This window comes from Atractosteus spatula, chromosome 12, assembly GCF_055471065.1.
Source record: "Atractosteus spatula isolate fAtrSpa1 chromosome 12, fAtrSpa1.hap1, whole genome shotgun sequence".
Lineage (NCBI taxonomy): Eukaryota > Metazoa > Chordata > Actinopteri > Semionotiformes > Lepisosteidae > Atractosteus > Atractosteus spatula.
Window position 1 is genome coordinate 36,071,792 of NC_142717.1, and position 12,474 is coordinate 36,084,265.

At 36.7% G+C, this 12,474-nt stretch overlaps 1 protein-coding gene across 1 annotated transcript in view; it reads left to right on the top strand.

Moving 5' to 3' along the window:
• Positions 1–8,957, top strand: part of mtbp (MDM2 binding protein) — a 37,874-nt gene extending 28,917 nt beyond the window's left edge. The window contains exons 18-22 of the mRNA XM_088929036.1: positions 21–248; positions 3,028–3,259; positions 5,006–5,119; positions 5,545–5,610; positions 7,233–8,957. Of these exons, the coding sequence (XP_088785162.1) occupies positions 21–248; positions 3,028–3,259; positions 5,006–5,119; positions 5,545–5,610; positions 7,233–7,271 (679 nt within the window). The 3' untranslated portion in view covers positions 7,272–8,957. The remainder of the gene's footprint in view (positions 1–20; positions 249–3,027; positions 3,260–5,005; positions 5,120–5,544; positions 5,611–7,232) is intronic.
• Positions 8,958–12,474: the final 3,517 nt, after the last annotated feature.

The window sequence follows — 12,474 nt, forward strand, 5'->3', positions numbered from 1 at the left end:
ACCTATTTTTCTGCTCTTAGATTCTGCCTGGACGACCGGAACTCTTTGGATCGAGACAAAGCCTTCGGCAAGCTCCAGTCTCGCCTCATCCGCTATGAGACCCACACTACGTGCTCCAAGGAGCCCTGCCCCGTGCCTTTCGCACTGAGCCCGGCCCCCTCCCCTGCGGTCCTCTCCGAGCCCGGAAGCGTCCCTGAAGGAGAGGCTCTTCAGCTGGAGCAGAAGGGGGAGCTCTCCAGACGAAAGAGGTAACCTTCACACAGCCTTCAGGTGGAGATTAATGAAGATTGCTTCAGGTGTTAATCTCTTTCAGGCCTGCTGTAAACACACAACAGGGCAGTGTGGAATAATACAGGTTAAAACAAGGAACAAAACATTTTAAAAAAATGTGAAGCAGAAAAATAATCATGGATTGGATTTTAAGGAAAGCCTTCAAACACAAAAGTAAATTGTCAAAAGGTCAGTTTGTCAGGTATTTTGGATTGCTGAAAACAGAATGCCAAACAGTATGGTTCCTGGTTTTAGCCAAGTCATTTCTTCTAGCAGTAAACTCTGTAATGTAATAATGGTCCTTATATTAATACAAATTGATTTTAAAAAAGTATAAATGTGCTGTCGTAGATATAATGCTTACATAGATCAATTGTAGATTTTTGGAAAAGCACAGGCTTTGAAAATGTTGCTATAATTTGGCTTTAGTAGTCTTCAGCCTAGGACGCTTAGTTGTACATTTTTTCTTATCTACAGTGATTGTCTTTACAAACATCATAGCCCATTTATCTGTGAATAAGAAACACACTAGGTTTTATTGAAGTGCAAAATAATTAGATTTTTTTTCCCGTAAATACACTTCTTTTATAGTCTAGCCTGTGACCCAGAAACATTGGGTGCTTTTGGAATAGAAATTGTAATGCTTTGCTTTTTAATGTAATATGTTTCTTCAGAATAAAGTTTTAGTTTCCATTAAGCAAAAACTTTTACCTCAAAAATAGTTTTACAGTGAGACAATCTTTAGTGAGAATGACGTCTAATCTGAACACATTCTTCTCTTTTTGTGCAGCCAGCAAATATGCAAGTGTCAGTACTGTGTGTATGCAATTATTAACTGGGATAAAGGAGAAATCAGAGCTTGCTTTATCATCCTTGCATGATGCCACATGATACTCTCCATACCCCAATATGTTTAAGCAGTAGTTCTGTGTAGGATAAAAATATTATTCTACATGCTACAGCATCAAGGAGCAGTTTATTAATAAAGTATGTGCATTCTCCTGTTAATGAATTTCTTGCTTCTTAGTTTCCTGGGGAAGGTTTCAAAGGAGTAACACTGGGAAGTGAATTATATTTGCTCAGTGAACCAAAGTTTTTAAGTTAAATATTGCACAGTTCAGTCTGTGCAAAAAACAGTAACCCAGATTATGCATTCATTTTTGTGAAGTACTAATGAAGTTTTTAGTTCGTTTTGCATGAGCTGAGTTTATATCAGGAAGTAAGTCAAATGCATATTTGTTTTCTCTGAATGAATTAAAGCAGGCCCTTGCTCCTACAACTATAGATTTACTATTGTAGCCGTGAATTATGTACAATAGCAATGAGAGGATGATTAAAATGTTCTTTTTTATGGTTATAATTTTCAACTCAAAAATGCAATTGCATGGGAGCTGTAGGATAAGATAAGGTTTGCTAGAGTTGGTTTTCTTCCAGTCACAATTGCTTTTTATACCCTCAGGATCTGAAATGATCTGCTGTTATTTTCTCTAAAATATAGGTTGTTTAAAGAACCCTTTATCAGCAGATAGTCTGTTCTTAGACTTTTTACTTTTAAATGAAAAAAACAATACAGATTATTTACTCCCACCCCTAATCCCTCATTTGTCAACTATAGTTGCTTTATACAGTATGATGATGTATGACTTTATCAGGGCATATATTAGTCATAAATCAGTAAATGTTTATAAAGTCATAAATTGCTTAATGTTTAGAACTTCATAAGCTGTTTTTTTAGTTTATGTATTATAACATGATTCATCTTTAGGCTTGTTACAGGAAAAAATAATTTTTAGTTTGTGCATGTGATATCCATTTATATGTATTAACCATGTCTTATTTCAGTGAGCTTTCTATAACCCCTTCCCTCAATTTACTAAATTTACAAATGTCCAGTTTCTGAATTTTCACTATAAAGAAGCAAAAGTTTTCTTGCCTATTTTTCCCTTTCAAAGAGATTGTCACTATATCGAAAGTACAGGAAGTAGAGGAAGGCCCCCATCCTCATAGCGCAATCTCTCACAGTTCATAAAATTTGTATGTTTTATCATATCTAGTTAACTGCTGTTCTACAGTAAAAAGAGTAATTATCATATACATCAGCGTTCTCACTTTTACGATTCAGGGCTCCTTTAGGATAAAAGCATGGGGGATGGGAGATGATGTGTAGCTTTCGGAACAAATCGGAAGTTGTTACATATAGATTAATGGGAAGTTCATTTCCGGATTCGTAAGCTTCACCTTTCAGACCATTTTTGAATAAATTACATTTGTAAATTGAGGGATGGGTGTATTAATTATTCTTCAGAAAACCAACAGATTACAATTGGCTTCTGAAATGACTTGAATGAAGTGTCCAGGGGGACGAAATCATTATGGCTCTAAACTCTTTATATTAGAATGAAATATAAAGTCCTAACATGTTAGCGTTAGCTGTTTGATCGAAAGAAAACAGTCTGTGGTATTAATTGTTATCTCCGTAATAACCTTCCATGTATGGATTTGTGTCTGCATTCAGACCCTAAATACTGCATGTGAACATGCTGCTAGTTGTGAATATTTTTCGTTGCTTGCTTATGCTTTCATGTGCTTGATTGTTGTGCAGGAGTTTCATTAATGTGTTTGGGCTGCACTTTTTAAAGTGACATGACTTCATATATTAACCCAGCTACTGTAGCACATGTATTCTTCCCCTTTTTAGCAGTCTGCATTAAACAATAAACAATAAACTGCATGATGCAACTTTCATTTCCACTGCAGGCTGCCTAGATCAGAAAGCAGCAACTCCCTTCTTTCTCATCCCGGTGGCAGCAGTGGACACCGCGCCGCTGACCGCTCTCTGAGAGATCAGCCTCAGAGATCTGTGTCAACCTCCTCAGCTCCCCTCAAGCGCAGTCCCAACACGAGCAGAGAACGTCAGGGTCAGGGAAAGACCCAGGGCCACGCGACAGCACAGCCCCCAAAAGAGTCACGGTCCCAAAAGCATGTTCGGGTAAGGAACCCCTTGTCTCAGGAAATTTAATGCTGTGATTCACTGTGTAATAACAGAGATCAACATAGTTTTCAATGCACAGCTTTGAATCCTGTTCTTTCCCAGACAATGCAATGCTGTCTTCATGACGCACATCTTCACAAAGAAGTAGATGTGCGAAGAGGTGTACCAGCTAGTGTAGCATGTAATAAACCTGCTATTTGGTCTAATCAAAAATCATGACAACTGTGCTATAGTTTTGCGATGACATGTCCTAGGCTAAGATTTGCATAAAACCACTAACAAAAAATGAAGAAACGCAAGCTTCAATTGAGTAGTTTCATCTGGAAATAAGAACAAACCTCACTTCCATCACACAGTCTGACATGTAACTCTGTATTAGTGGTAAAAAGTGCATTGTGGTCACAACACTTACTTCTAAATTATATAGCACAATCTTTCACTTTACATTTAGATGTACCATGTATTTTTTCTTTCCAACCATATACTGTACAATACAAAAACAAACAGCAGAACTCTGGGTCTCACACCATTGTTCTGAGCAGTGGAGAGCACGATAAACCTGCTAGGTCCAGATTCAGTAATGCCAGGGGATGGAGTGCAAGGGCTCTCAAAAAATCCCCAGCATCTTTTTAACCACAGTCAAACCATTCATCCAGATTAATTTCTGCTGCTGGGACAGGCCAAGATCAGAGTCATCATCTAGTAACAGTACAGGAGAGAACAAAGATTATCCCTACGTACAATAATAGACAATTATGAAAAGATAACCCCTCCAGAGCTTAACCACCTCTGGATACAGCACCCCTAGATGTAGGACTGCATAAGAGTAAGTGTATGTAAGAGATGAGAATCTAGCTTCATAGTGATGTATTTGTGACAGGGTTCTGACTGGCATAGAGTGTTTGTTCCTTTATGATACTATTTCAAAGCATGCAGCTATCGTCTTTAAGACGTCACATGCATTGTGACAGAATGTTACTGTATGTGAATAACTGGATTAAGATTTTTGAAAGAAGAATTTACATTATCCCAACTATTGTTTTTGACATTCAAGTCCATATTCCTGATAGTGACCATTCCTGTAGTTTCCTGTATATGAAATATGCTATACAAATAGGTAACTAATCCATTAGTTTTGCCCGAAAGTTAAAACGTAATGTATTACGCATTGGGTGCATAGATGGCCTCACTTCCTAGGTACGGCCTAAGCATACTTTGCACAATGTAAGTGCAAAAAGAAAGAGGAACCTGGATTCTAAGTCTTGTGACAAGTGATGGCCAGTCTTATTGAATCTCTTATCACGGTGAAGTCCTTTATCACTCCAATGGGGAAAAAAAGAGAGGAGAATCGTCTGTAAGAATTTTGTGATGGTGCAAAACAGGAGAATGGGCATACCATGTTTTCTGTGATTTTGTATTGAATTGAGAATTTCATTTTCTTTCTTATCCCTTGCCTTATGAGTTCTGTGATTCTAGAAAGCAGTCTATCCCAATAGCCTAACAGGGGAGAAAGAATGATATATTTCAATAAATTCAGGCAAGAAAGCACTTTCATTTTTATTATGGATATGTGTGGCTGAAGGGAATTGGGGAAAAGAGTCCTGTCTACTCGGGTCAGTATCTGCCTGTTTAAAAATGTTTTTCAAGTTGTTTACTATGATGGCATGTAAAGAAGAGCAAATCTGAACACTAAGGTGTCTGAAGACTTAAGGACATATCTTTAAGTCCATGTTTTTGTTCTAGATGCTGAAAGAGGTTGTTGCTAAAACACTGAGTCATCATGGGATTAGAGAGGACCATGAGAGTTTTGAAGCCTGCAGCCAACGCCTTTTTGAAATATCAAAGTTTTACCTGAAGGTTTGTGAATAGTTTTTTTTTCTTTTAACAGCTAGAGTTTCTAAAGCCGGATGAAACATTCTCAAATTCTTTATCCATAAAACTGAAGTGAATTAATATATGCTGTATACAGTAGTATGCTTAATGGTACAAACAGACACTGGTGGTTAGTACATGTAAGGGAAGCTATCAAACCATGCAAGCCAACCTTAATCCTTTGTTTTAATTAACTCTTACAGAATGTTACTGACATATACAGTATGTGACAGGGTTAGAGTGGCGTAAAAATGTTTGCACCTCAAAGATAGTATTTCAAAGTACACACAGATTAACATTTGAACAGCTCTTCCTCACAATACCATGACATTGATTACTAGGATTAAAAGTGGTTTTCAGATTCGTTGTTAGCTTTGCATGCAAGATCGGTTTTTATTTGTTTTAAACAGGACCTGAAAACCTCCCGAGGTCTCCATGAGGAAATGAAAAAAGCTGCAAATAATAACGCAAAGCAGGTAAATCAGCAAAAACACAACAGATTAAAAAAAAATGTGCACACATTTTGATCAGCGAGGGAATGCTGCACGGCAGGCCTGTGGTTTTTGCTGATAGATTTCATACATGATGAGTCTCTGTGATATGGCCAAGGCAGCCCAACCCACATTTTACTTCTGAAATCATCTCCAATAATGATTAATCCCCACAAAAACCTCCAAAAATGTGACTATTGTAAAATGTTTTCTATAATAAAATTGTAAGTAAACTGTTTACTTTGCTAATATAAATTTTGCTATTTGTATGAGAGACCAGACTTTTTTAAAGTGTCTGGGAGTGTCAGAATTCAACCAAACAAAGTGGCTGAGAAACAAAGGAGTTGAAATTAAAGGTTTGGTTGAGCTGTGCCGCCTGAAGACCTTTCACGCTGCAGAAAGGAAAATGTAATATGTGGTTGTTAACCCCTGCCAAATCTCTGAAGTCCAAATACCATTCACAAAGCTACTTTATGTTCAGTTTGTTTATTGGTTTTTCAGGGAAAAGAAAGAATATTACATGGTAACATAGACAATAATGAATAAATGTGAACAATCATCATGGCATGGTACCTAAACAATGGTACCATGGTACCTAAACAAACTGTTTTGATCCAAAAATAATATAAAAACAGGAATAAAGGAGTAGAAAAAAGGAAACCAGAGATTTGGGAGAGATAAGCAAAGGAAAAAGAGAAAAAGAAAAAAAAGGTAGTGAAAGGACAGAAGAGTGAAGTCATAGACTTCAAGGTCTTTCATATGACCGGGTTGAGCTGCAGGTTCTTAAAGAAATTTAAAAAGGGCCACCAGGCAGAATAAAATTTTGCAGTGGAGCCACAGAGGAAAAACCTAATTTTTTCAAGGTGGAGAAAGTCCATCATATGCCTTGCCCAGAGAGTGAAGGCCAGTGCAACCGGTTGTTTCCAATGGAGCAAAATCTAACGTCTCACAAGTATACTAGAGAATCTACTCCAAAAACCTACTTTAAATGACATTTAACAATGCTAGTAAGAAGCATTGAAGCAAATGTCATTTATTAAGAAATGGAAAGGTATGCAAGAGAGGAAATTCTGGGGGATTAAAAGAGGAACCTCTGATCAATTCTGGTGTCAGTTTTCCCAAATCTGTACAAGCTGATTAGAAGCAGTTATAATTACTGTGTTCTATTGAAGATGTTCAAGCACATCTTAAAGGATACGTAAGCAATGTTAACTAAAAAGTTGTCAAAAATAAATAATGTTTTCTCGCATGTCTCCATGTCCTCTCACAGTCGACACACTTGCTGGTAGGTTAATTGGCTTCTCTGAAAATTGGTCCTGGTGTTTGTGTCCGTGTGTGCTTCATGATGGACTGACATCCCGTCCAGGGTGTATCCTGCCTTGCACCCATTGCTTGCTGGGATGGGTGCCGACTCCTGCTTCGAACCTTTATTGGGTGAAACGGTTAGAAAATGGACGGATGTTTTCAATGTTTCTATATGTGTGTGAAGACTGCATTTTAGAAGGTTGAATGTGGTTCAAGTGAGCATGAGCATCATAAGAAGAAAAAAAATAATTGATTTATATTTTCACTGCAATTTACTTGTTTTTTTATTGTTTGTACTACAGGTAATTGACTGGATCCTGGAAAAAGCTTCAAAGAAATAATGAGCCACTAGTAACTAAAAATAGATGGAAAGCTCATCCCACCTTTCATGATTTGGATCATTTGTTTTTGCACATTATACTTGAAAACCACTAATCCCTTTGTGGTTTCTGTGTTACACAGCTTTCCTTCATATACATGTGGTGGACGGTGCTTTTTGTAGTGTGTTGTCCTACTTAAATATAGCATTAGCAGGAGCTGACAGGATGCATTACTAACACTTGTATTCTGATTTCAGTAGGTTTTTAAATTATTAGAAAATCTCTATTTTTAGGTGTAAGCATTTATGAATGGCATTGATACCAGTGACAGTGTGTTTCTAGGAGTGTACTTTTGTGTAGTTACAGACGTGTTTTCTGTATAGGAAAAGACTATTGTATGTTCCATAAAATAATTATCTGGATGTGCAATATGCATTGTTTTATTCCTTTTTTTTCTTTCTACTTTATTTCTGTATAGTTTAGCATTGTGCCTCTGAGTTTTCCGATTCCTAGCTGTTGTACAAATTTTTCCAGTGATCAGTTTTGTTAATGTTTCATCGTTGACTAAAATTAAATAAATGTTATTGAGATGAAAACTCACAAAAAGTAATTTTATGCTTACATTTTATTTGAACTGTTAGCTTACACTCTTTTTATTAAAGTTTTATAATTATGATGCACTGGTGGCTTTCTTTTGAAAATGTGAAACTGAAAACTTTGAAAACTAAAAAGACCACAGGCTTTTACATATTTTAATAGCAGAAAATTACTTATGTACATTTTTCTTATTTATTCTTTAAGCAGCAAAACCAATGGCATAGATCAACATTGAAAGACAGTTTAAGATATGTTCCCAGCACACTGTACAGCTAAGTGGGGTACAATTTCTTTTTCATTTAGATCTTAATTACAGTAATTAAAATGTAAGATACAATTAAAGGCATAGGAGTTTCAAGGAGTCTTTGTCCTTTTTAAAAACCTTCATTTAGCACAATACAATAGGATTGCCCTTCTCTGTTACAGACGTTTTCAACACAGCGGTGACAATATGCCTTTGAGACCAGATGAAAGTACTGATTAAGAAATTTATGTAAAGTAACAAAACTGTCATTGTGTTTGCTTTTATTAGTTTATTCATTTCTAGAGATTTTTCCCAAATGACCTTGAGAAGGTTGAGAAGCTTTGATGTAAGCAAACACCTCCTAGAGTTGGCCTACACAGGTCTGGTACAGAATTTGCTCTCTTTTAACCTCTCTACTTGAAATGATATTAGGGCTACAGTTAAACTCTCAAGAATTGTAAACTTGGGCAGCAAAATTATTGGTCAGAAACAGAACCAGTCGACACACTTGCATACTGGGAGTGTTTGCAGAAAAGCAATGTTAATAGTAAATGATGCCTCACACTCACTACTCTACCAATTTTTAAAAAATATTATGTGATGTTTTAGATTACCAAAGGCTATTTTTAAGAAACACTGTATTGGCAACATTTATATGCATGTCACATCTGAATTTTAGTATTTTCGGACTGTTTTTTATTGTGGTTTATGTTGCATTGATTGTTTACACCTTGTAAAATATGTTGTATGTTTTATGTATTCTGCATTTGTCATCTCAGTGAGGCCAAAGGGAAATTCGCATTATACTGTATGTGGACAATCAAGTGGATTCTTATTCTAATAAAAAAGACACAACCTTGGAGTGCAAAGTTGGTAAGAGACCTGCAGTTGTAATTGCTACCAAAAGTGCTTTCACCAAATATCACGTTCATGAGTCTGAATACTTATGAAACTATTCGTTTTTGCTGACACTTACTGTAACTTCTCTTATCCTTTAACGTGTTCAGTTTGAACATTTCTGTTTTGAATCAAATTAAGTTAAAAAATTGAATGCATCAGTTTGTACTTGCTAATTCTAGACTTGTTTAAATAGTTTTATTTATTGAATTTTCAGGACGATAAATTGTTTACACCATTTTATTCTGGATGTTTTATAGACATATATATATTGTAGATTTATTTTATAAGCAAGCACACAGAGATGCAAATTAGGATCATGTGAGAAATACCTGAATTATTATTTGCAGTACATATTAATCTTTGATATCTTTGACATATTTGCCATGATAACTATAATATATATTAATATAATTTCTTGTTATATTACAAACAATATAAACTGTACCATCACATTTTTTGTAAGAATGAAAGGGACTTTTCTTATATTTTAAATGTACTTAATAGTAAAAACCAACAAAGTCATTCACTGCGCTTTAAGGACAATCTGTAACCATATAAAAATACCACTACTACTTTAGCATGCTTTGTTTGAAGAAGTCCTAGATAGTTCCAAATAATGGATTTTACAACTGAACTGCTGGATTATAAATACACATACAATATGTTCCATTCAGAGAACTAAATAGCACTTCTTAAACCATAAGGGAATCAAAAACGTCTTTCACATTAACTATAAATGTACATTATAAACGGGACAAAAAGTCCCTGAGTTATGATTCTTAGCCTTTTACCCCTTTCCCAGTAGTGCAATTTTTGAGAAAACTCCACAGCAATATGTTGAGGCATGAGAAACATTCAAGAGGAATTCTTAAGATCCTTTCATTTTGTCTAAGAGTCTAAAATGGAAATAGAAAATAAATTAATTGCTTTGGTTCTTTGTTTTATGATTCAGGAAAAGCAGGATTCACTGTTTTGGAACAAATGCTGTTAATTATAAGCATTTGTAAGGGTGGAATACATTTGAAATATCTATGCGTTTGTGAATTAATATATAAAACTAGGGTTTATCCATGTGTATACTGTACACTTGTGTAATCTGTAAGAAATATGCCCTTTACCATCCACTGAAAACCAGCCTTTGTATGGTGTTTTATCAACTCATGCTTTTTGTGTTTTTGTTTATGGTACAGTAGGTGAAATTAGAAACTGGTTGTCAATGAATTATGTTCTGTGACTTGATCAACAATCTCAGCCTTCTCTAATGTTTTTCCCATCAATTATTCGGTGATGTATTGCACCCTGTGCTTCAGGGACAGGCTGCAGGTTGCCTCAACATTTACCAGGAATGAACAACTTTCTGATGGATAGATGGATACCCGACACCCATCTATTTGCTAATAGGGCCATCGGTTAAATCACCCTGCAATTCATGACTGGCAGCCCACAGAAGCTCAGAAGGTGTGAGCCTGGTCAGTACCTGGATGGGAGACCTCCTGGGAAAATCTAAGGTTGCTGTTGGAAGAGGTGTTAGTGAAGCAAGTAGGGGGGTGCTCCCCCTGTAGCCTGTGTGCATCCCAATGCCCCAGTACAGCGACGGGGACATTATACTGTAAAAAGGCACCGTCCTTCGGATGAGATGTAAAACCAAGGTCCCGACTCTCTGGTCATTTAAAAATCCCAAAGTGTTTCTCGAAAAGAATAGGGGCATTACCCCGGCCATCCTGGACAAATATCCCATTGTCCCTTACCAATCATGGCCTCCTAATAATCCCCATCTATGAACTGGCTTCCTCACTCTGTTCTCCTCCCACTGATAGCTGGTGTGTGGGGAGCATACAGATGGTACAGGTGGGGCTGCACTTCTGAGGTGGTGGAGGGGAGTTTTGAGTGGAGTGTCCAGAAAAGTGCTATATGAGTGTAAGCAATTATTTTTATTATTATTATAGTTCAGGTGGGTAGCTGCGTCAGCATGCATAGGCTGCAAAGGAACAAGTAATAGGTTTATTCCATGCTGAAAAAAAGAAGAAAGAGAACACAACGTTTTGGCCGTGGAGCCTTCTTCAGGTTATTATTATTATATCCAGATAAAAGCAAGTTATTTGATTCTAGGAGGCTACCACTGTAAGCAAAACATTAAGTATTAAGGGATGTGTTCCAAGTAAAGCACAAACTTTTTTTCAGAATATCCACACCTTGGAGAGTTGAGGCACCAAGTCCATATGTATGCATTCCACAGTATGTGACAATTGGCTATCATTCTCTCACGAATTATCTCAAGAATGGCAAAAATCTGGCAACTCTTGAAATCTGGAGAAATGCAAGAATCTGCCAGTGGTAATTTCGATTTCACTTTGTATATAACTCACTGTGTCAGGCAATTGCAGTTTTCTGTTTCCTTTATCTACAATGAAAATTCAGCAACTTAGTTGAAAAAGATTTCCCAGTCATCTTCCAGCACAATATGAAACAAACAAACATTCTTTCAATTACATGGAGAGCACTCAACTGTGAAATAGGCACACAGGGTATTGAATGTTGTAAGGTGAATCCAAGGCCCCGAATTCAAAACCTGAGGATTAAGTATCCACAAAACAGGGCAAGAGGGACAATCTCCTTTTTTCAAATGATTCATGTCACAACACCATCACACCAGCTTCAGCAAGATTAGCAGTAACAAGTCAGATGGTTTCCTTGTGTCACCAAATTGACAATTAAGTTTTAGTCCTCTTAATTATGTCAGACAATGAACAAAAGGCAGCAACAAACAAAAAGGGTCTGAAGAATGTCTGCATGGTAACAGTTATTCTGTTATTGTCTTATTTGTGTATTCATATTGCAGTGTAGGCTGTGAGAGAATGAATTCGGTAGAGAGTGCCAACATTTGCTTGCCCTCCAGTTGAACAAGGGAGCTTTGTCCTTATTCCTGAACTCAGAGGGCATAATGGGGACTGTATATCAGGGAATATATTCAGTAAACGCAAAATGTAATCAGAATGTCACCTTTTATTGACATGAACTTATACACTATTCCAGTCACCAAATGTCTCCAACATTGTTATTTTGGCAAGCAAAAACAAACATTTGAACAGCATCTGTTTTCCTGGAATAGGATCAAGAAATGATTTTCCTGCCCACTTTCCAGATACACACTGCATTGAATAGCTAATAAATGTAAAAGAGCACCTTTCGTGTAAGATTTTGTTGTGTCTAAGACCATAAAGTGACAAGGAGGTACGAGGCAACAGAAGCAGACAAAATATAATGGTTGAAATGGTTAACGACTCCTTTGTTGTTGTTTTTTTTAAATGCTCATTATTTTACTGCCTTCACACTGCTCACAATGACAACCTCTGTACACACGTAAGGAGGATGAGGAAATGCAGACAGGTTTCTCCAGCCTGCTCCTGCATTCAGCCTTTCATCTTTTGAGCTCTCCAATGACCTGGAGGTGCAGAACGGGGAGGTGTATCCCTTACCGACTTT